The sequence below is a fragment of the Psammomys obesus genome, unplaced genomic scaffold (assembly GCF_907164565.1).
Source record: "Psammomys obesus unplaced genomic scaffold, mPsaObe1.curated_primary_1811, whole genome shotgun sequence".
Lineage (NCBI taxonomy): Eukaryota > Metazoa > Chordata > Mammalia > Rodentia > Muridae > Psammomys > Psammomys obesus.
The window spans coordinates 661,338-686,887 of record NW_026596034.1 but is presented as its reverse complement, the minus strand read 5'-3'; the positions used below and the strand labels follow the sequence as shown (position 1 = coordinate 686,887).

Below are 25,550 nucleotides of genomic sequence, written 5' to 3'. Positions count from 1 at the left end.
CCCCCCCCCCCCCCGTTGTTGCTCTGTTCTCTGACGACAGGGAGGTCAAATTCATTGTGTAGCCAACGACCATCTTCAACTTCTGATCCTCCTTGCTCTACTTCCTGACTTTTGGAACTATAGATTTGCACCGCCACATTGTAGATGCATGCAGTGTGTGTGTGTGTGTGTGTGTGTGTGTGTGTGTGTGTGTGTGTGTTGGTGTGGGGGGATCAAAGCCCTGTTGGAGCTGGCAAGGCAAGCTCTATAGCAGTTGAGCCACGTCTCTTGTTCCCTGATTTTTATCTCAATAAGACTCTGTGTCTTATCCAATCACCATGTTCAGTTACTGTGGTCCCAAACTGTCCTAGATTTAACTGAAGGAGGTACCTTCAAGTTCCTTCCTTCCTTCCTTCCTTCCTTCCTTCCTTCCTTCCTGAGACAAGGTTTCTCTGTATAGCCATGGCTGTCCTGGACTCATATTGTAGACCAGACTGGCCTTGAACTCACAGAGATCCACTTGCCTCTGCTTCCAGAGTGCTGGGATTACAGGTGTGTGCCACCTCTAAGCTGATACTATTGTTTTCAATTGGTCCTTTGGAGTAAGTTTTGTATGCAGTTTGCTTACTTTGGGGATGTGCAAATACCCAAGAAACAAGGAACCCATCACTTCAGAAGCTTTCTTGACCTCATCTGGACTAACCACAGACTTGCGGAATTTGATAAAATTGAGCTGAAACACCACCTCCCCTCTTGAGCCAGCAAGACAGAATCATCCACATGTCTGAATCCAGAGCTTGCATTTCCTTATTGCTTTGTGGCTTCCCACTGCACTGATGTACAAGCTGATTACAAATCTACTTTTTAATGGGCATTTGGATAGCTTCAAGTTCAAAACTCTTCACAAAGACACTGTGGGCATTCCTAGACAAGTTTCTGCTTGGACAGGGACTCTCCATCCTCTTCAGTAGCCATGAGTGGAACGGGTGAGAGTCGTTGAGGAAGATGCTAAGCTGTGCGTTACAGTGTGGCTGTGGGGTTTTATGCCATCAATATGAAAGAGAACTGGCCAGCACAGAACAGTTTTTGAGCATGGTCAGCTGTAATAGTATCTCCTATTTGCCTGATTTGTCGTCTCCGAGGCTTACTGCCTCCACCTGCTAACCTTGGCTGGGTCCTGGAAGCACTTAGCCTCTGTACAATCTAATCTAGGCCTAGAATGTTTTCAGCCTCTGAGGCTTTTTGCTGAATAAGCTCACCCTTTCTTGTTCTTTCAGAACTCTGGCTGGCTGGCTCAACTCAGCTACTGTGGCTCAAATTCCTCTCCAAGCTGACTGATTCAATCTGGCTTCTCTCCTGGTTTCTCACTGAATTGCTCTGTTTGGCCTCAAACTAACTCTAGCAATCTGTTCTAATCTTTTGGCTCCTTCTCATTCTCTGGCTCTATCTTCACTTGTGTCTAGCTTGCTCTCTCTGCAACCTATCTCTGTAAAACTATCCTCTTAAAATTGCTCTCTCTCTGTGTTGCTTTCTTTTATATCACTCTTTCCTCTCTGCTCTAGTGAGAGTTGGGTATCTCAGTCAAATCTTCTCTGATTCCTCACTTTGTCTCTCAATTAGACATCACTTTCCAACATGGGTGCTTCATTCTACAAACTACTTTTACCTTCATTGTTTGGGATTAAAGATGTGCACTAAGGACATGTCTGTATAGCCAGAGTAGCCATGTTGCTGGATTTAATCTGAGGCTTTTGGGTGGTAGATCAACACTTTCTCATGGTTGTTTAAGTGCCAGTTCTCATATATTACTAAATCTGTCAGTTGAATTGCCTTTTATTTTCACAAGCAGTGTAGGATAGTAAGTATATGTCCAAGAATAACCATGCATAGCAATATCACCCCCTTCCCCTGTAGGATTACGGACTTTCTACCCTCGAGCTCCATTTCCAACCTCTTTCGTGTTTGTAGGGAAGACACATTGGATTTTCTCAAATATCTTTCCAGCTTCTATGAAATAATAAAATGCTATTTCTGAAACCCATTTATTGAATGTAACAACAAGTTTCCTAACAGGCCCTAGGATTCACACACCCTGAATGTATATACCAGAACATGATTTGTTGTGGTCTTGATGAAACTTGGATAGTTAACAGTGCAACAAGGAATTTTGGACCAGTTAGAATTTTTAAATATGGAATGGAGAGAGAGGGAGAGAGAGAGAGAGAGAGAGAGAGAGAGAGAGAGAGAGAGATCATTTCATTATCCAGATTAGGTATTGTTACATACAGGCCATTAAAGAATTTGGAAATTTGCTGTGATCTGAAATATTATTTAGAAATAACGGACTATAACTATTTGGGTTTTTAAAGCTTTGCCTTCTTTATGGGGTCCCATGGATTCAATTCAATTTCTTGGCAAATTGGGTGCCAAGAAATATATGTTGAGTTGAATTCTCTTAAATAATTGTGTGAGTTTGTGGGTGTTTTGTACTTTTTACTTTCCAACAACTTTCTCTGTTTTTCTTTGAAAATTGACTTAAGCTATATGTCTGGCATTCATTTAATGTATTAAATCATACACATACAGACACAGTTTATCTGGACTTAGAGAAATCTAACATCATCAAAATGAAACTCGGCTCGTACAGATGACTTCATCATTAATGGCAGAAGTGGCTACTAAAATCGACAAAGCATCTAAAAATAGATGTCAATGGTATTTTTTAAATAGTTCAAAGACAAAAATCATGTTCTCAGGATAAATAGCTGCCCAGATTTGAATGCCCACTATTTGTTTATTCTTTTCATAATTCAGTAACAGAATGTTTAACAGAATGTTTGAGTACTCAACTTTGACAGCTTGCCACACCTATGTTAATAGGGTGTCTCTGTCCCCTCTACACAAGAATGAAGAGACATTATTACTATTAATATTAATATGCAAATATTGCTACACTACTAGGCACCTCAGAGACTCTGCTAAAGCTTAAATCTGGAATGTTCTTGTGAAGGCCCACATGTTATAGGTGTGTAAGGACCCTAGGGAAGATGTTCAATCCTCATTCAGAAGGGCAAATGCAATAGACATCAGAAGCAGGAGAAGACAGGGAACAGGACAGAAGCCTACCACAGAGGGCCCCTGAAAGACTCTACCATCAGGGTATCGAGACAGATGTTGAGACTCAGCCAACTTTGGGCAGAGTGCAGGGAATTTTGTGAAAGAAGGGGGACAGGAGCTCCAAAAGGAGACTAACAGAGCCAAAAACAAAGACAAAAACAAAAGACAAAAAACCCTATACGCACACACACACACAACTGTGCCCGGGGGCCCTGCAGAGACTGATACCTCAACCAAGGACCATGCATGGAGAAGACATAAAACCCCTGCTCAGATGTAGCCCATAGACTCAGTCTCCAAGTGGGTTCCCTAGTAATGGGAACAGGGACCATCTCTGACATGAACTCAGTGGCAGGCTGTCTGACAGGGAAGCAAATTGCAAGAAGAGATGAGAATGAAAACTCAGTGTAGATTGACTTCAGGGAGCCTAATGTCTAATGTCAAGTGGTTTGTTGTAGGCATATTTAAACACAATGGAATCTGGATAAGGGTCTCCAGGCAACAATTCCCATAATCATTCCAGTTTTAGGTATACAATAAAGTAGGCAAGCATAGAGAATTATAAGAATAGCTAGTAGAGGGCTAAAGAAAGAGGAAAGCCATCTTTAATTCATCCATCTCTTAATTTATGCTAATATTTTTGCTGTGAGCAAAATGGGTGTAATATAGTCTATTCTACACAAACCTTTATAAACAATTCTTAGCATGGCGAACGATATTATACTGTCTCCTATCACAGGTGTGTCTTTTATCCCCATGACAAAAGGCATTTGGGTTCTGTATTGACAAGAATTAACATGCAATGCAGTCATTATACATAACATTATTATTTTTGGATTAATCCTTGCTTTTTCCCAAAGTCTCCCCAAGTTACCAGCTTACTCTTCCTCTTGGGTTATCTTTTGATGGATTTGTCTTATGATTCCCTTATGCTTGCCTTTATTAGTCCAGCCATGGAGGCAATGCATTCTGCAATGGTCTCTATCATGGCCCCTATTTTTTCTTTAAAAACTTAGAAATGGGGGAGATGTAGAAGGCACTGGGCCTGATACAGAGAAGCACTAAGAGGGGAGAGTCTGGAATAATCGTTTTGGGAAATTTGGTTGAGATCTGTCTCCCTAGACAGCAAAAAGGTCACTAGGTCATTAACCACCTCCACGCTCAGCTTTCTGGACAGAATGCTGGTATTTGAGGAGACATGCCTGCATGGTGAACATTCCCAGCTCCCTAGTGTTTCTCTGTCTGTTTGAGGGCCTTGTGTCTTCTACAAGCGTGGGCCCAAGCTTGGTGTGTGGAAGGTGTGGCAGTGTTCTGAGGTGGGCAGAGGGAGGTCTTCAGAACACTGGAGCTGCCTGTAAAGGAAACAGTGGGCAACTTTCTCTCCTGAACCTAGCCTCACAAACTTAGCTCTGCCATACAGTGGCACAGTGATGCCTTGCCTTGCCACAGGCCTTCCCCCTCCACCAAAAGCAATAGTGCCAGACAACACAGAAGCTACACAGCTATGAGCCACAATAACCACATTGTAAACTGATTGTCTCAGGTATTTGTGGCAGGTATGGAAAGCTGACTAACATGGTCCCTAGCAAAAAGTAGAGTGGTGGCTTTGTGATATCAGTACTTGAGAGAAGTCTGTGTAACAGAGAATGACACTCATACTCCCACAGTCTAGAGAGCTTAAGAAGGAATGTTCATAAAAACCCAGCAAATCGGATTTCTACTAAACACACCTGTACTCACGGCCTACATCTGTACCTTGTAGAAAAGTGATTATAATTGCATAGATTCAATATAATTACTATAAAGCAACTGCCCAAACCATCAATGAAATACAAAGCCACCCGATTCTTCTTTTTTTTTTTTAAATTATTTATCTTTTATTACAATTTATTCACTTTGTAGTCTGGCTGTGACCCCCTCCCTCATCTCCTCCTAATCCCACCTTTCCTCCCTCCCTCTTCTTCCTTTCTGCCCCTCCCCTAGTCCTCCCCTTCTATTTGACCCTAGCCTACAGGGTCTCATCAGAATTGGTTGCATTGTTTTCCTCTGTGGCCTGGCAAGGCTGCACCCCCCAGGGGGAGGTGATCAAACAGCCTGCCACTGAGTTCATGTCAGAGACAGCCCCTGTTCCCATTACTAGGGAACCCACTTGGAGACTACATCTGAGCAGGGGTTTTATGTCCTCTCCATGTATGGTCCTTGGTTGGGGGTATCTGGCCCAGTTTTTTTTTTTTTTTTGGCTCTGTTGGTCTCCTTTTGGAGCTCCTGTCCCCCTTCTTTCACAAAATTCCCTGCACTCTGCCCAAAGTTTGGCTATGAGTCTCAGCATGTCTCAATACCCTGATGGGTAGAGTCTTTCAGGGGCCCTCTGTGGTAGGCTTCTGTCCTGTTCCCTGTCTTCTCCTGCTTCTGATGTCTATTGCATTTGCCCTTCTGAATGAGGATTGAGCATCTTCCTTAGGGTCCTCCTTCTTTTTTAGCTTCTTCAGTAGTATAGATTTTAGTATGTTTATCCTATGTTATATGTCTAATAACCACTTATGAGTATATACCATGTGTGTCTTTCTGCTTCTGGGATACCTCACTTAGGCTATTTTCTAGTTCCCACCATTTGCCTGAAAATTTCATGATTTCCTTGTTTTTAATTGCTGAGTATTATTCCATTGTGTAAATGTACCACAATTTTTGTATCCATTCCAATGTTGAGGGATATCTGGGTTATTTCCAGATTCTGGCTATTATGAATAAAACTGCTATGAGCATGGTTGAGCAAATGTCCTTGTTGCATAGTTGAGCATATTTTGGATATGTGCCTAGGAGTGGTATAGCAGGATCTTGAGGTAGCACTGTTCCGAATTTTCTAAGAAAGCGCCAGATTGATTTCCAAAGTGGTTGTACAAGTTTACATTCCCACCAGCAATGGAGGAGGGTTTACCTTTCTCCACATCCTCTCCAGCATGTGTTGTCACTTGAGTTATTCATTTTAGCCATTCTGATGGGTGTAAGGTGAAATCTCAGGGTTGTTTGATTTGTATTTCCTTGATGACTAAGGATGTTGAGCATTTCTTTTAAGTGTTTCTCTGCCATTCAATATTCCTCTATTGAGAATTCTCTATTTAGCTCTGTACCCCATTTTTTAATTGGTTTACTTAATTTGTTGGTATTTAACTTCTTAAGTTCTTTATATATTCTGGATATTAGCCCCCTGTCAGATATAGGGTTGGTGAAGATCCTTTCCCAATCTGTAAGCTGTCGTTTTGTTTTGATGACAGTATCCTTTGCTTTACAGAAGCTTTTCAGTTTCATGAGGTCTCATTTGTTGATTGTTGATCTTAGAGCCTGTGCTGTTGGTGTTCTGTTCAGGAAGTTGTCTTCTGTGCCAATGAGTTCAAGGCTCTTCCCCACTTTTTCTTCTAACAGGTTTAGTGTGTCTGGTTCTATGTTGAGCTCTTTGATCCACTTGGACTTTAGTTTTGAGGCACCAGATTCTTAAGTTTCCTCCTGAGATACCTCAAGTCTGAGATCCTTAGTGGGGAGCCAGTTCTCTGACCAACCCCACCCCCATTTGTGAGCAGCAGAGATGGGCAAGAATGAACACTGAGGGCAGCCCTCCTCTATGTCAGAGGTTTCTAGAAATGCTTTGTGCTGACCTCCCCAGACTTTGCAAATAATTTCTTTAAGAATGGGGTAACTTTTGTTTGTTTTGTTTCATGTGTTTTCTCCTTCCTGTTTTTTTCTAGCTCCTGCAGGTTTCCCAGGATCCAGCCATGGTTCAAATGGCCGTTTATGAGCACCTGAGCATCAGCCTTTGGCCTCATGCTGGGCTATCTGTTCTTCAGTGCCTGTACTGGCACCGAGTCCCAGCCTTCCAGCTAGTCTGCTCCAGCAGTGCATGATCGGCCAGTTTACAAGTCCAGGCAAGCAGTGCTTGAAGAACGTTACATCTCAAGAAGACCTGTACCTGACTGACCTTCATCTTTTTGTATTTGCTTGGCATTGGCATGGGAAGCCAATTTGAATCTGACATATGATGTGAATTTATGAATAGCAAGTAAAATATTTCATTGAAACACTTCAAAAGGTCAAATTTTAAGTTAAGTTAAAAATCTTTTGAAGATACAGTGCCTGTTATTCGTCTCAAAGGAGAGCAGAGAATAGATGCAACAGTTTACCTTCCGCAGTTTTAAAATTGTCATGTGTCACAGGTCATGCTGGAGAGAGGCCAAACTGTCACCAGGCCAAACTGATGAACCTCAGGTCCCAGTGAGAGGCATGTTTCAGAAAAACAAGGGAATAGAATAGCTGCTGCTGAATGCCACACACACTCTGTCCTCCGTATGAGTGAACATATGTGAGCACGCACATCTGCATACATATACATACATATATACATATTTATACACATACATGTTTATATACAGGCATCTGCCTACACAAGAGCATGCACATGCCTGTGTACGTATGTATGTATGTATGTGTAAACTTAATGTGTAAACATTAAGTAATAATGTTTGGTTAAAGTATAAGAAATAAGAATTACCTTATATTGTTCAAAAATACATGAAGTAAATGGAATATTTTATTATTGAATACCTACCTTAAGAGATGCCTATTAAGAAACTGAAAGATGAGACAGTAAAAACTTGTAAGGACTAAAAAGGACTTAAACACCAGAGGACTCTGTATCCAACAATTATGAGTACTTTAAAAAAGGCATTTTTAATTTATAAAATCAACATCTACAAAAAACAAGTAAATAAACATTTGAAAAGGCATGTCCAGACACCATACATTCTCGTCTGAGTCGCAGAATGCTGGAGTTCACAAGAGCCCTCAGATATCACACAAATGAACTTATCCTAACGGCAATGCAATCAGAAATCAGTGAGAAAAAGATGGAAGCTAAACACTACCAAACAATTCATGGATCCAACTTCGTGTCTTTAGAGATGACTGACTTTCAAAAATAGGTCACACACCAAGGTATTTGATGATGAATTCACTCCAGTGGGGGTTTACATCTGAAATGTGTTTATTAAAAGGCAAGAAGACATGGTGGTACAAGCAGACCGGGGCTGGATCAATCTATGCTTTCTGTCTCTCTAGATGTCTTTGCAAAAGGAATTACAACACACACACATCAGTTCCCATAAAGCCTGTCCACGACGGTAGCACACTTTTGAGCTTTAGCCATTTCTGTGTGATATAAAGTAAATGGAAGCCTTGCTAAGTCAATAAAATACAGTTCCCAAATGTTACAGGTGTTTCTAATTTTGCTGTTTTAAATATTGTGGGCTAAAAATATCACTGACAAAATCTCTACTTTTGTCTTAGCATTTACTGTATTCAAAAGTTCATTGCTTTTTCCCTTTCTAGATAATTTATCTATTCCACTCTTCCGATTTCTGAAAGATACCATTAGAAATTGACACATCAGAGAATCAGGTGTGACCGTTTCTTCTTCTATGTTTATTATCTTCAATATTTCTGAAATAAAAATAAGAAACCTGTAGAATGTTTCTAGAAACATCTAGAAAGAACCTTTTGATTAGTAAGGATGTAATCATCTTAGTGGTAACTTTTTGATATTACTCAAAAAATTAGTAGGTAATGCCAATTTCAATGTGATTGTACTGTTGGCTTCCTGACTGCAGGATTCATCTGTAGGGCACCTGGGAAACTGCATATGCAAATGATCATTGCAGCTGAAGAAATGCTGTGGGCTAGGCGAGAGCCACTTTAATATGTGTCACTAATCTAGAAGAGACCATGAGAAGAGCAGGGGCCACTCAGAGCAGACAGAAAAGAAGATTACCAATGCAAGAGTGGGGACGCAGAAATGGGGAGGTAGCAGGATCAGGGCAGGGGTTGGGGGGAGGTAGGGAGGAGAAACAAGGCCAGCAAAATATGCATATAAATGCCATGATAAACCCATTACTTCGTATGCTAACTAAAAGCCTCTCAAAAGAAAAAAAAAGACAGAAAAACTACATCTTAATTAATTAATTAACTTCTGAGACAGGGTTTCTCTGTGTAGCATTGGCCTTGTGTAGCCTTGTAGAGCAGGCTGGCCTCAGATTTACAGAGGTCTGCCTGCCTCTGCCTCCTCAAGTGCTGGCATTACAGATGTGTGCCACCATGCCCAACTTTGTTTTATTTTTTTTTTTTATAAAATAAAATTTAAATACATCTGTACAAGTGTCATGGTAACCAAGAGTGAAAGCATACAAGATAGTCCTTTTATAATAACTCATGAAAGTCAGAGATTAAATATAATATTTAACAAAGTAAAAAAAATTACTATCAGTATAAAATAATGTAGTTATTTCATTTCACGTGAAAATAATTTTGAATTTTGTGTAATTGCAGGACAAACAGGCCACAGTGGGACAAAAGAATCATGGCCACTTTCCAGGGAAAAGAGGTTTTTTTTTCACCTCTTTTTAATTCTAAGGGAAAATTACATGTCATTTTTCCTTATATATACATATCTTCACATATAAAAAGGAAAGCTTAAATGACAGCTTTGAAGAAAAGAAAAGAAAACAAAACAAAACAAATGTACAGAGTTCTTTAATGAACGTCAGGCACAGAGCCTTAATTTTCAGCTCTCTCATTTCCATGGGAAACCCTTTCCTTTCATCCCATGCCCTCAGGCTCAGCAGCAACCACAGGAAGGCACATCCATTGAAAAGTAATGTTGGGCCGCAGACCTGGCTCAGCAGTTAAGAGTGAGGACTGCTCCAGGGCACCTGAGTTCAAGTTCCAGCACCCACATCACAGGACTCAAAATCAAAGCCTTTGGTATCTCCAGCTCTGGAGGCTCCTCAGGTGCCAGCACTCATGTGCACATACCCTCTCCCACCCCCTCCTACACATACAAGGAAAAACAGCAAAAACAAAGAAGTAAAATCTCAGTTATTGCTAGCAGCACGTGATGATGCCCACCTGCAATCCCAACCCTCTGGAGACAGAAACGGAGGGATTGGAGCTTGAGGCTAGCCTGGGCTACATAGTGAGACCTTGTCTCAAACAACAATAAAATCATTGCTTAACTGAAATTCAAAGTTAATGAGTGAGGAGGAGGGGACAGGAGCTCCACAAGAAGACCAACAGAGTCAACTAACTGAGACTCAGGAGGGCCAGCAGAGACGGATGCATCAACCAAGGACCATGTATGGAGAAGAAATAGGCCCCCAGCTCAGATGTAGCTGATAGGCAGCTGAATCTACATGTGGGTTCCCTAGTAAGGGGTGCAGGGGCTGTCTCTGACATGCACTCTAATGCCTGATCCTCTATCACTTGTCCCTGGCTATTGGGCCTTGCCAAGCCACAGAGGAAGAGGATGCAGGCAGTCCTGATGAGACTTGTTAGACTAGGGTCAGTTGATAGGGGAGGTGGGCTCCTCCTTTCTGAGGATTAGAGAAAGGGGATGGGGAAAGAGGAAGGGAGGGTGGTACTGGGAGGTATGAGGGAGGGAACTACAATAGGGATGTAAAGTGAATAAATTTAAAAAATAAATTTAAATTAAAAACAAGTCAATGAACAGTCTGACCATGTGCAGCACCGTGCACAAGAATGAGAATGCTTTTCACACAAATTCAATGCTAACAATTATCAAAAAGCACTCGGCTTGCCTGCCAACAAAACAGCACACTCCATTTTGAGTACTTTGTAGTAATTTTAGGAAATTATCATTCCATTAACACAAAAAGAAAAAAATGTTATAAATTATAGAACATTATTAAATTTGAGGGTCTATTTCAAACAATTTAAAATTTTAAAGTTCATCATTATAAGGACATGGTAATGATTTTTTTGTGTGTGTGTACTATAAGCTAGGTGACTAGAGAAAAAGATTTTCTTAATGAAACTACAGTGTAGCTCTGTTGTACGTTTACAAGTTTTATGGTAAGTACTGTACATATTGAGGTTCAGGAAGTTACGTCATGTAAAAGTTTTGAAAGTTATAAACATTAGGGGAACTCTAATCACAAATATGAACCTATATAAGATGCAAGATCTTTCTACAATGTGAAAGGAACAGCCATCTGATAATTGTGCAGACAGATGTATACTTACTTTATTTCTCAAGGCTTAATTTAAAAATGTATAATGTAGTTTCTTATTCAGTATAATCAGAGAAAATTTGATTCTTGCTGTGCCTTTTTTTTTTTTTTTCCCAAAAATGAGTCCGATAATTTTTAAAGAAGTTGTGAGATTTAGGAAAATCCTAGTAAAAAATATCCTGTTAGAAATGTTAAAAAAATATATATATATATTAATATAATATAAGCACACTTGGTAGAGAGCTAATTGTTACTTATGTCTATTTAATCTACTGTGACACATAAGATAAAATGCCAAGATTATGATATCTAAATATCAAATATATATACATAGATAGATAGATAGATCCACTCCTATTAATTCATCATGATTTTACTATGGTTAGATTAAAATTTCTTACCAGGCAAAATATATATAATGTAAGGATTTGGAAAATTCCATTATAATGCCACCAAAAACGAGATCGCAGACAGGTTCCCTTCTGGGCCTCTGTGCTTTATTTTATGTATTTGAGGGTGTTTCAGTTTGCACACAGGTTAATTTTTGTTATCTTCTGATCTTATTCTTAGATTGTACCTTCCCTCAACAGCTGGGCCCAACACTGACAGAGTCCACACCATCTTCCCTGTAGTGAGTGGAGTACAGTTTGTTGCAACAAAGCAAAACAGAGAGAATGGGGCAGCCACACTGCTGTGTGATGACGCTAAAGGCAGCGATTGCGATGGGATTTCAGGGGTAGAAGAAGCCTCTGGATGATCCACACTACTGGTTTTCTGGATGGAGAAAGCTAAGGGGGATGGGAGTGTGGGCACTTCCCCAGGATCACGCGCCCACCCACTCTGCAGCCACTAGAGAAAGCCTGTGCTATTTGGAACCTGAACTGTTTCTTCCTCACCATCTAGATGTCAATGTGCTTTGGGGAAACATCTCACAATGGCATATGTCTGAAGCTTTGGTCACCAGGCCCTGGCACTACCAGAGGCTGGTGAAACCTGTGAAAGATGGAACCCAAGGGGAGGAATTTTGGTCCATGGGTGTGTGCCCTTGTGACCCAGCGCCTTCTTTGTCTGCTCAGTTTTTCTGCCCTGTGTTTGCATCCTGATGCTTTGCACCACCACAAACCCAAAGCAAGGGGACTGAGAAAGCCCAGGATGACCCTTCTGGAACCATGAACAGAAACAATCCTTTTCCTCATGGCTGTCACAGAAATTCTGTCACAGCCACTGTTTCCAAGACTGACATAAAACTTAAGAATGAGTAAACACTAAACGAAGTTGATTTTTTTTTCACCTAGCCAATAGTGGTTTAATTAAAAGTACTGGTTGCATTTATAAGGACTTTTTATTTTTGAAATACTCTTGCTAATAGTTTTGATTTTTAGACTAAAATAATGATAGCTGTTGTTTTTTTTTTTTCTAAAACACTTTTTAAGTATTTTTGGATTGCACAGCTAAAAAGAATAAATTTATGTTAACCAGATTCTTTTTACCATGGTAGATGACAAGTTCTTGGGAGATGTTGGTAAATCTACAAACTTCACAACACGCAAGTGTCATAGATAACAGGTGTGCTACTGTATCTCATGTCGCCTCGTCTTTTCTAAACATTTCTAAATTCATCAAGGCTACGTTACCAGAGTTCCATTCCAGGATCTTACCTTGAGGTACTGGTTTCGCCCGGGAAATGATGACTGAATGCCCACATGCTGGAACAGAGATGGTTCGTACTGAATTTGAACTTCCTTCTTTCTCTTGATACACTTTTTCTGGGGAAAAGAAAGCATTGTCTTCACAGGGACCCTGGACAGCATTCTACTGCACTTGTGGGCCTCAGGATCTTTTTAGATTAATTTTCTTCTAGAGTTCTATACTAATTTTTTGTTTTGTTTTTCTGTTTTTTGAGACCAGGTTTCTCTGTGTAGCCCGGACTGTCCTGGAATTCACTATGTAGACCAGGCTGGCCTCAAACTCACAGAGATCAGCCTGCCTCTGCCTTCTAAGTGCTGAGATTATAGGCATGCACCACTACTGCCTGGTCGTATACTAATATTTAAAAATTGGCAGAAAATATTCAGTTCTGGGATCTTCCTACATAAGAATAATTCAGCAGAAGAGATGCGTATAGGGCAGCTTCTAAAAGTGTGTGGCTTTAAGAACTCACTCAAAGCCAAGCTACATTCTATCCCTCTTTCTCTCTCTTTTTAAAGTAGTTTTTCTTTTTGGTTGTAGTTGTGGTTTGATTTTTTGAGACAAGATCTCACTACTCTGTAGCCCAGGCTGTGCAAGAGCTTATTTTTATTTTGTTTTTGTTTTTCAAGACAGGGTTTCTCTGTGTAGCCCTGGCTGTTATGGATTCGCTTTGTAGACCAGGCTGGCCTTGAACTCACAGAGCCTGCCTCTGCCTCCCCAAGTGCTGCGATTACAGGTGTGCACCATTGTGTCTGGCTACAAGAACTTATTATCTAGCCCACACTGACACTGAGATCAGGACATTCTTCCTACGGCCGCCTGCTGAGTGCTGGGATTGTAGGCATGAGCCACACAACTGGCTCATCTCTCTTTTCCTCTCAATAGTTTAAATGATTTTTTTTGGCTTTGGGAGCTATGTGGGTGCTGGGGACCAAACCTGGGTCTCCTGCAAGAACAAGAGCTCTTAACCCTGAGCCATGCTGAGCCTTCTCTCCAGAGACCTAAAAACCTTTTTAAAATTTAGACTGTTCTTTTAACTGTTAACTCTTATGAATCCTTTACATATTGTGATACAATGTGAGACTTTCCCTGGACATGGGGCACCGGCTTGCAGCCCTCCTGCCGCTGCTGGGCCCTCCTCTGGACAGTGTCTCTCAGAGTACAGACTCAGCTCCCTTTGCTGAAGCCCATGCTCTGTTCTGTCCCCACTTGTCTGAAAGTCCTTTTAATCGTTAATATTATCACATGAGTTTTGCATCTTGGTTGACATTAGCGTGTGGCTTTGCTTCCTTAAACTGCTTTTTGTTTGGTTGGGAATTTTTGGATTTTGTTGTGCTGTGTAGCAGGGTTGGGAAGGAACCTGGGGAGTCATACATACTGTGCAAGAGCTCCATCACTGAGTTTTTCTCCCAGTCCTTCCTTAAAATTTTGAATGCATAGATTACATTGTATACAATTTTAATTTTAATTTATTTAAATTAATTTTTATTCACAATTTTATTTTAATTTACCATTGTTTGAGGAGTTTTGTATCTATGTTCATGTGGGATTTACCCCATTTTAAATCTTGATTCACTACCGTCACGGTGTGTGTGTATGTGTGTGTATGTGAGAGAGAGAGAGAGAGAGAGAAAGAGAGAGACTGACTTTGGCTGTGTAGCTTAAGATGATCTTAACCTCATTGAGGCTGGCCTCCAAATCATGATCTCTCTGCCTTGACTCCCCAAGTACTGGGATGCTGGGCTTCCTTTCTGTATTTGCTTTGGTTTTCATGCCAGGCTCATCTGGATGTGCCTCCTCTTACTCAGTTCTCTAAAATTGCTTTCTGGGCACTGGAGAGACCCTGGGTCCAGTATTTGATGCACCATTCAAAAAGTTGCAGGTACTTTGGGAGCCATGAATTACTGTTCAGACAGGACCAAGTCCAAGAACCACACCACACACAACCGATCTCAAAAATGGCAAAAGTAGCATCAAGAAACCCCATTCATGACCATAAGAATCTCAAGGGCGTTGACCCCAAAGGCCTGCAGAAGATGCAGGCAAAGAGTGAAGAAGCAATGCAGGTGCTTTCAGAGGCCGTTAAGGCCCTAGTGAAGCCCAAGACAACCAGTTAAACCCAAGATGCTAAAGAGCCCCAATGCCAACTAGCTGTCTTGCTTTCGTCACTCATCCCAAGCTTAGGAAGCAGATTCCAGGCTACATGGCCAAGGGTTCAGGCTCTGCCAAGGAAAGCCCAAGTCTCAATCCAAGGCAGAGACTGCAGCTTCAGCTCAGGCTCCCAAAGGTCCCATAGAAAAGGTTTTTATCTGCCATTACGAAGCTAGATGGACTGAACGGACACACCTATGTACTATTTGCAGATGGCAGGTGCCGTATGCTGTTTTTGCAAATAACCTTGAGGTAAGATCTGTTTGAAAAAAAAAAAAAGAGTAGAAGAATATGAAACTCCTCTGATTGGTATTATTTGTTCTCTAAGTGCTTAGAACTCACTTATGAAACCACCTTGACTTGCACATTTCCTTCTCAGAGGGCTTTTATTTATTTACCAAATCTCTGCTGTTCTTGTAGGCTTATTCAGGTTGCCTGTTTCATCATGGGTGAGCTTTGGCAGTTTGTGAGCGTGATGAGGAGACATTTTCTTTCTAAGCTGATGAGATTTCATGTATTTAATTGTAGCATTCATTATCCTATTAAAGTCTGAATTCTGCCACCATTTTCCTGGTTGGTACCTTTTGTCTTTTTCAGCTTATCAGACTTAACAACTTCTCAAGATGAGGTCTCTTTTCAAGCTGAAGTCTGGCAGTCCCCAGTGGGAGACCCGTGGGGCTGTCCAGGGCACTTGACTATCTGGAGCAGCATCCCTGCATTATTTTCTATTGCTTTGAGGTCCACTACAGAACTGTGCTGGTGCAACCCTGACTTTCCTGGATGGCATTCTCTACGCCTGCTCTACCTTTTCCCACCTATGGCTTTTAATCCACACCCTACATTTGTACTGAATATGTATTCATATATATTGTATAATATCAATAACTGTTAACATTTGTTTTAAAATAATCTATTCTGATAATCTGTCTCAGTGCATTTTGGCAATTTACATTTAATGCAAATATTGAAATGTTTGGATTTATGTTGTATTATTTTTCTATTTGTTACCTCTGTTCTCTTTGTTGTTGTTTTAGGAACGGGGTTTTTGTTTTGGTTTGGTTTCTGTTCCCGTGTCATGACTGTGCTCAGCCTGCTTGGCATTTCTATACAGACACCCATCATAGGCTCTCCCAGTTGCACACCCTCACCAGGGACACTCACGAGAGGCTCGCCCCAGTTGCACACCTTCACCAGGAAAATGTCATCCAGAAGCATATCTATGGGCTTCACTTTGTAGAACATCAAGAAAAAATGTACAAAGTCAATCAGGTCCTTCGATCGAAAGAGTTTCCCTGTGGAGAAAAGCCAACTTGTAAGCATCTGACATAAGCTTCAAGGGGGCAAACATTCTGAAAACACAGAGTGTAACACTGCGCCGGTGTTGGGAGACAACGCATTGCATCTTGTTCAACTGGGACTGTGTTAACGATTAGCAGTTCTAAAGGAAAAGCCTGTAAGCAACTTTACAGTGGGCTGTTCCCTCAGGAAACCCAAACTGAGCTTGTGGAAACTGACTGTCTCAGTCACACGGAAGGAAGGCAGCAGATGGAAGCCCACTGAGAGCCTTGTACAGACAGCTTTCACCTGGCCTAGGCAGTGCTCAATGAACCTTTAGTCCTTAGTTTCTTCCTAAAATACTGTATGTTTCAAAAATTTGAAAATTGTTTATAATCTGGCATTTATAAGATAGAATACTATTTTAGATTTATGGTTTTAAAAGATATACTGTATTTTAAAAATATGATCGATTAGTCCCAGTTAGTTTTTTTCCCCCTCTAATATGCTGACTCCTGGATTTTAAAATGAAACTGAATGGAAAAGATTCAGTTGCATGCTCACTTTAAAGTATGTAGCATAAAATAACTTGCCCCATTTAGTAAGTCAGATGGGCACATGTTATTTGTTTGTTTTTGATTCTGAGGCTATGTAGGTCACTTAATGATGCGTACAGTTGTGTTCTAGCTGTTGGCTGTTGTTAAACTGCGTGATGGAAATGGCTAATTTATGCCTCTTCTGCTCTCAGCAAGCTGCAAAGCCCTGTTTAGCAAGGTTGTGTTTCTGGCTACTAGAGTCATAAAACTTATGGCCATGTGAAGTGAAGCTTAAATATGTCTGTAGAGTCAGACATGTGAGTGCTCCATGTTCAGTGAGCTCTCATGGTGATGAAAATGTAAATTCTCTTCCTCTCTTCCCCTCTCTTCTCACTCTGTTTCCCTCTCTCTCCTCTCTGTCCCTCTCTCTCCTCTCTGTCTCTCTTTCTCTCCTCTCTGCCCCCTTCTCCTCTCTGTCCCTCTCTCTCTTCTCTCTGTCCCCCCTCTCTTCTCTCTGTCACACTTTCCTCTCTGCTCCCTCTCTCTCCTCTCTGTCGCTCTATCTCTTCTCTCCCTGTCTCTGTCCCCCATTCTCTCTCCTAACTTTGCTGAGATGGTAAAGTTCTTTGAGGCTTTTAAGCTCTCAGAGTAATGTATCTACAGTGATATTTCTTCTCTAGGTTCCACAGGGTGTTGTGGTTATTTGTACTTTTTCTTCTTATTTTCACCAAGGTTGAATAAAATGCATTTGAGCTCTTAAAATATTACAGGAAATTTGGGAAAGAAATGAGACTGAGTGAGCATATGAAGAACATATGGCTTTCCTACCAATCAGAGGAAAAACTTTGCACAGACCTCTGAATGATCACAAGAGGATAGGCGGGTAGGAGGAAAACTGAAAGAGGGAGAATAAGTCAAGCACTATGAAAGGTCGTGAAGCCAAATGCTCTGTTGGGTTTCCTATAGGAAGTGCTAACATCACACCCATACAGACTGGGAGATGGCACTCATTCTTCTCCTGGGTCCTTTCAGGGAGTTGAGGGTGGGGCAAACACACCCTCCCTCTTTCTCTCTTTCCAGAAGGCTGGCAAAGATCAAGGTCTTCCAATCAGGGGATGAATGCTTTGCAGGGATTTAACTTTCAGAGTGTTTGTGGCAATAAGAACCCGATTAGATGGACATAAATCATGACCTTGAGAGTTCAAAAACCTAGCTCTGAAGGTTAAAAAAAAGTAAGAAACAGTTCATTATATTACTTATTTTTTTTCTCTTTGAGACAGGGTTTCTTTGTGTAGTCTTGGCTATCCTAGATTTGCTTTGTAGACCAGGCAGGCCTTGAACTCACAGAGATCTGCCTGTCTCTGCCTCCCAGAGTGCTGGGATTGCAGGCAGGTGCCGCTGCACCTGACTTATCATTTATGTAAATGCAAAATAGGTACAAGTGTGAATAAAGTGTTTTTCTTGGATATGTTTCTGTTTCTAAGTCCATTTTGAACCTGTTAGAATTTTAAATCACTTAAAATCACTAAAGACAGTGGGGCAAAGTGAAAGTAGAGAGCTGAGAATGTTTTTTAAAGAGTAAAATAAGAGAGAGGGTCCATCGGGTTAATCAGTGTAAGGCCCCTGGAAATGAGGGGCACAGTAAGCCAACTTGAGACCATGAATTTTAAAGGAAATAAGGGAAAGGCTGGGAGGGAGGAAGAGAGAAGACATTCTGAATAATAACTGCAGAAACTCTACTCATAGCACACACAGTCAGAGGGACTGTTCTGTGGCCAGTGTAATTCACACAGTCTTTCTTCTTGAGAGTTGTTTGTGTGCATGGTGTGTGTCCACCGGCATGCAGGCACATGCATGTGGGGAGCCCCGAGGTCTGCATGTGGGTGTCTCACTTGATCACTCTCCACCTCATGCTTTTGAGAGTGTCCCTCACAGAGCCTGACACTCAGCTAGGTTGGCTGGCGATAGGCTCCAGGATCGGCCTCTCTCCAGTCTCTCCAAAGCTGGGATGGGAACATTCACCATGCCTGATGCTGTACAGGTGCTGGGGATTCACACTGGGGCCCTTGTGTTCACATAGCAGGCTCTTCATCAACGGAGCCATCTCCTGCTCCTCAATACATTTCTATATTAAGAGGAGCAACTTAGACATTCTGGAAATCAGACGCTCGAACTCCATGGCCCTACATTCCTTTCCTGCAGCTTCACTTCTCCAAGAACCAGTTGAGTTTTTCATGGGTCACTTTGTTGGCTGAGGTATTGGGATTGGACTTGCAGTTTAGCATGTGCTTAGCATATACCGTCCAAGTAGGGTAGAACACGGGCTCTCAGTGTTCACTCTCATTATGACAGGGATGGTACACCTTTGTCACTGAGTGCGTTTGTGCACATAGCACCCAGTTTTATGCTCTTAGAATATGTGTATATATGTTATTCTGCTCATTTATATTGTCTACCTAGAAAAAACGATCAAAATATCTTACCTCAGATAGCACAGACAGACAGGAAATCAAACCTTTACTCTAAGCATGGATAGTGGCACACACCTGTAATAACAGCATTTGGGGATGAGGCAGAAGGATTAAGATTTTGAGGTTCAGCCTGGACAAGAGTTCATGGCCAACCTGAGCTACATAACAAGAGTCTTAGTAGAAAAGAAAGAAACACAGAAAGAAATATAGAAAAAAATCAAGCTTGATCCAACATGATTCAACACAATGGACTATGGCTTACCTATAAATCCAAGCACTGAAAACTGAACATAAAGCCAATCTTTTGAAGTGAGATTATTTACAAAATCTCTCATTTCTGTAAAATACATATTTTTTGCTATGATATCATCTTCTAGCTAGAGAAAAAAGCCAAATACAAAAAAGCATTAATACTTCCAATGATTCCATTACATTAATATTATCTCAAAGGAAAAAAAATACTTTCAGTAGAACACACTGGAAATGTCTTTAATGAGACAATAATCTTTAGTACAATTCGCTAAGGCTATTTGCAGTTAGTCAAATTTCATTCTCTGATTTTGAGATTAACCAAATCCAAGTGTCTTTTTTCCCCTCGTAAATGCTGACCCAGAGCCTTCTACTTAAAGTCTTCTAAGAGACTCATTTGAATCCAGTTTAATTTTCATCAACACTTCAGCTTCTAGTTGAAGATGGTCACAGTCCATCCTGGTTTTCTATAACAAGACTCCATAGACCGGCTTATACACAATAGTGAAGTTCATTAATTTTAGCAGTTCTGCACTCTGGGGAGTCTAGGTTCCAGGTGCTAGAGGAAGAGGGGTCTGCTGAGGCCCAGTCTTCATGGAGGTGTTTACTGTGTACCCCGACAGAGTGACTCTGTCCTCAGGACCAAGTCACGCCCCAGAGGTCCCGAGAGCATACTTCTGAGGACTAGGACATCAACACGACAATTTAGAGAGGAAATACAAATATCAAGAGAACAGCAAACATAAACATGCTCTGCGCCCGAGATGGCGATTCCAGGTTCTATCTGTTACCCTTGCCTTTGGCTGAGAGCAGGCAGGAAAGAGCTGGCCGTTCCCACCCACATCTGGCTGATGGCAGGATCCTTAGAAAGAGGCTTCCCTAGGAAAGGAGGGAAGGGTGAGGGAGAGCTGTCTTTCTTGATTTTATATCATCAGGAGGGTCCAAAACAGAACTGTTGCTCCAGAATGGAAGGAACTAGGGCTACCTCTGATGTCCATTTATTTTACCACTGACGGAGCAGAAGGATTTGTTTTCCTTGCAGTCTCGGGGAAGCGCTGGCTCTCTGCCTTTCCCTAGCTTTCTCTCTGCCCTCTACTGATAATTTTGAAAACTCCACAAGCACACAGATTCTTTGTGCATGCTTATTATGGGAACCTGCCATTGTTGTTTGGCAATCGGAAGGACTGAAAGGAAATGAATACCCGTGATGGGCTTATTTCTACCATTACACAAAAGCAGCGTAGAGCTTGAGAGGCAAGGTGTGGCTGCAGTCTGCGTAGGTCCACAACGTGGCCCATAAATAGAGCTCAAATGTACTTAGGCCTGTGGGCCTAGACATGCACGCAGGGTGGGTTCTACTTTCTCCCAGTAGTTTTAATTTTCTTTTCAGATTGTGTCCTTTAACTTTAATATTTTCTGTTACAGTTGAGCACAGCAAGAAGATAAATATATCGTCAATCTTAAATTTCCTTTGGCATACTGATTGATTTTATAAAGATATTCCATTTGCTTGAAGCAACACACGGTGAAAGGAAGGAATTAAAGGAAAGGATAGAAAAAGCAATGTTTTCATTTAAAATTCACATATACCAAGTTTTCACCTGTAAATAATATGTGGCCTTCGGCTGGGCATACAGCATCAAAATACAAAAATCCAATAACTGTTTTATTTGCCAACTAAAAATAAACAATAAAATATGTTAATGTTCATTATAGCAGATTAACTTATAAACATATTTCAATAATTAAATAACACTTTAATTCAGGCAGTAAATAAAAATGAATATATTTATACTCAAAGATGTGAAGATAGCTTCACATCTTTACTGAGTAGTACCTGCCTCCGCTAAAGTAGAACAAGCACAGACTATGCATTTTGCATTTTAGCTAAATTTTTATTTAAGAAATAAAGTTACTATCAATGCTGGTTAGTCTATTGTCAGCTTGACAAAAACTGGGGTCACTTAGAAAGAGACTTGCAGATCTTACTATTTCCCTCAAGGAGAGCAACAGAACTAGAAAATCTGAACACAGGAATCTTCCCAGAGACTCATACTCTAACCAAGTACCATGCATGGAGATAACTTGAACCCTTGCACAGATGTAGCCCATGGCAGTTCAGTGTCCAAGTGGGTTCCATAGTAATGGGAACAGGGACTGCCTCTGACATGAACTGATTGGCCTGCTCTTTGATCACCTCCCCCTGAGGGGAGAGCAACCTTACCAGGCCACAGAAGAAGACAATGCAGCCACTCCCGATGAGATCTGATAGACTAAGATCAGAAGGAAGGAGAGGGGGACCTCCCCTATCAGTGGACTTGGGGAGGGGCATGCGTGAAGAAGGGGGAGGAAAGGTGGGATTAGGAGGGAAGGAAAGAGGGGTTTATGGGGGGATACAAAGTGAATAAAGTGTTTTTAATAAAAGTTAAAAAAAAAGAAAAGAAAGAAAGAGACCTGTACCTGAGGAACTGCCTGCATCAGACTGGCCTGTAGGCAACTGTGGGCACATTTTCTTGATTAATGATTGGTGCTAAAGAGCCCAGTCCGCTGTGGGCTCTTCTGGTCCTGGGCTGTATATATGAAAGTAACTGAGCAATTCTTGGAAAGGAAGGCGGGGAACAGTGTTTCTCCATTGGCTACTGCTCTGGCTCCTGTCCTGAGCTCCTTGCCTTGGCTTCCTTCAGTGATGGACCACGATGTGGAAGAGTAAGCTAAACAGTTCCTTTCCTCCCCTAAGTGCTATTGGTCAATGCAAACTAAAATATACTTTCTTGATCACGTGAAAGTACACAGAGACCTTATTGTAATTTATCAGATAACAGGATGCCAGGCCATGTCCTGGAGACACACAGAACAGGACACAAGGCAGTCCTGGGGTATCACAGACTACTAAGAAAATAGAGCGATTAGACTAAGTATTGGGCAAAGATGCCGATGATGAAGATCGTTGTGTGAGACCGGAAGAGTGATTCTGCATGTAGCTGAAATATAGTGCCCATGCCTGAAGTGTGGGGGAGCTGGCCACCCCAGCTACAGAGCAGGGAAAGTTGGGGCCTGGGAGCTGGGGCGCTGGAGACCAACACATGAAGGGTGTCCTGTGACGTAAGTGTTTGACTTGATTTCATGTGAAAACAGAATCTTCTGAGCATGGAGAGTGAGTCTAAGAAATGCAGCCAAGCAAAGAAGCCTGTGTTAGAGCAGGCCTGAGCCAGCCTGTGGCAGCAGGATGGGGCTGGGAGCTACGGTGCTCAGACTTTCAACACAGAGGATGAGGAAGACAGGCTGTGAGAAAACAAAGGTCTAGGGCAACTTCCAGAGCACAGAGGAGGACACCAACATAAGGATAAATAAAACCTTACATTGTTTGAAATTCAAACACACCACATATGATATAATATAAGCAAATAATAGTTTGACAGGGGAGTGACTCCTGACAAGCTTCTCTCTCTCTTTTGAGAAATCAACTGAACAAATTTCCTAAAATACCTCCTTTATTACCAGGAATATATAATATAAACATTTGTCTGCATACAAAAGTTCCAGCTTTTTAATAGTCTTTCATAAATACTATAAATACTATTATTCTCGCAACTTCCAAATGATCTGGTTTGTCTACTAAACACTATACATCTATACTTTTCATCGACTGTATTGGCAAAGTTGGGGACATTAAGGAAAAAGGGCCAATTTACTTGTCTGTAATGACTAGTGCATAGAAAAGCTAGGAGCAGCTTACAGGAGCAATGAGTTCAGATCCCAGTCTCCCCCCCACCTTCACTGTTTCTAATTGTTGTCTGTAAGCAGGGGCAAAGCATAATCAGCAGTGTGCTGGCAGGTAATTCAGAACAGGAAGGACTGGGGTTCTTCTTCTACTGCTCTTTTGCCCATTTTCATGGGATGATACTATGGCTGATTTCATGCTACCAACTAAATGTTGTTGAACTAGGACTTAGAATATGATTCACTTGCAAGTCAGCAGGAGCTGGCTCCTCCCCCACTCCCCTACCCCTATGTAACCATATTAGAGTTATTATCTGGGAGTCTGTTCCAGGCCATCCTCAGGATGTCAGCTCTTTCAGGTTCTGTTCTTTGACCTACCTTACTGGGTCCTCAGATGGTTTCTTCTCCAGTAATATGCTTGGATAAAAAAAGGTGGGTATTGAAATGACCTCTAAGGATCCAGATTGCACTTGCCTTTTGAATCTATGAATAGAAGCAAAGGAAGGCTGAGTACCAAAATAGTTAAATTTCTTAACTTGCCAAACTAAGGTAAATCCTTTAAAATACCTTCCTCAGGCCACATAACATGTTGGTTTGGGTTACCTCATGGTTTGCTACCCGATACCAACAACATGGCATTTAAGCCAAGGTGTTTAGAGACTAATGAAAGATGGAGCAGAAAAAGTAAAATACATAGGCCAGCAAAATGACTCAGTGAGTAAAGACACTTGTCCCACAAGCCCAGTGGCCCAAGTTCCATCTCTGGAATCCACATGCCAGTGCTCTCCACTGACCTCCATGCACGACTGTGACATGCGTGTCCCCCATATCATGAACACAGAAAAATAACTAAAGATTTAAAAATTAGAATACAAAAGATCACACTATTTTCCCACAGGGATACAGTTACTGTGAATTTTCTTAAGGTTACAGTCAGAGGCATCCTTTGACAATCAAGAGAGAAAGAGTGGTTACAGTAAGAAAAGTAGCTGTAAAAAAACAACTGCATCCGATCTCTTTTCTGAATGGATACCCTTCTGTTTACAGAGAGCTTCACCCAACAGCAGTGTAGTCTCTGAAACTAATTGACTAGCTAGACTTGGCCTGACTGGCTTCTATTGCCCACTGGGGTGCATGGACTATTTAACTATGGCTGCTCTCCTGCCTCCTCCTCCAAAGTACTAGAATCATATAGTCTGCTGCTACATCCACTTCTAATGTAAAACCTAAAGACTTGATTCTAATATTTCCTCAGAAAGGAAAATGATTCATAAAGGAATAAAGGCTAAGGGATTATATTTGGCTGGGAATAAAACGAATTAACAGTATCTAATTTTAAAATGAGATTATTATACAACCTTTGGCATATATCAGAGTTGAGTGGAGGCAAATAAAAATCACATGAAATTTTACCATCCATACTCATAGAGAAACTTGGACTATGGAGGTTAATATGAAGTTTATACTGTGGACAGCATCACCCCAAATCCTAAGGCACCCATTTGGTGATAAAATTTTCCCTTACAGATGGAGAGAGATTTAATCTCTTTAGTCCTGGGTGATGACAGTTTTCTAGGATTTTTTTAAACTTCTCTGGCTTGTGTGTTTATGTTACATCAAAAGTCCTTGAGATGATTTATCTAGAATTGGCAGTCATTGTTATAAGCGAAGTCTTCTTCATAGCAGTATGTATGGGAAACCCTGCAGTAATATGGTTTTATACAAAATTCAGTTATGTCCATCCCCAGCAAAGTTTTATATAGCTAACATTGGTGCTTTAAAAAATTATTGGGAAATTCCAAATTTATGATCAATTCAAATATAAAGCTCTTCCCCAATACCCTAGAAGTACAGAACAAAATGCTCTAGCCAGACTCTGTGAAATTAAACATGGGTTGAAAATTTATACTTTTACATTAGCTGATATATAGTAACTGAGAGACAATCACTTAGGAAAAAAACAGTGCTTGGCAGTGAACCCAAGGCTGCAAACAAACAAGTGCCAAGTCTTGCCACACATTCTATAATGCGTTGGCCTGAAATAGTGGGTATGAGCTGGGGAGATGGTAAGACCGCCTGTCGTGCAAGCATGAGGACTTGAGTTTGGATCCCAGAACCTATGTAAAAAGTCAGGCATGGCTGTGTTCATCCTTGTAACCCCAGCACTGTTGGAGAGTAGAGACCAGAGCATTCCTGGGGCTTGCTGGCAGTGAGTCTAGTTTCAGGTACAGCTAACCCCCCTGTCCCAAAATGAATGAGGCAGAGAATAAGGCAGGACCCCTGAAATCCTTCCC

At 41.3% G+C, this 25,550-nt stretch overlaps 1 protein-coding gene across 1 annotated transcript in view; it reads right to left on the bottom strand.

Annotated features, from left to right (window-relative positions):
* Positions 1-12,744: 12,744 nt before the first annotated feature.
* Positions 12,745-25,550, bottom strand: part of Mgat4d (MGAT4 family member D) — a 33,183-nt gene continuing 20,377 nt past the window's right edge. Inside the window, exons 6-10 of the mRNA XM_055621297.1 lie at positions 23,635-23,739; positions 21,138-21,213; positions 19,550-19,664; positions 16,167-16,297; positions 12,745-12,931 (exon numbers count right to left, since the gene is read on the bottom strand). Of these exons, the coding sequence (XP_055477272.1) occupies positions 12,791-12,931; positions 16,167-16,297; positions 19,550-19,664; positions 21,138-21,213; positions 23,635-23,739 (568 nt within the window). The 3' untranslated portion in view covers positions 12,745-12,790. The remainder of the gene's footprint in view (positions 12,932-16,166; positions 16,298-19,549; positions 19,665-21,137; positions 21,214-23,634; positions 23,740-25,550) is intronic.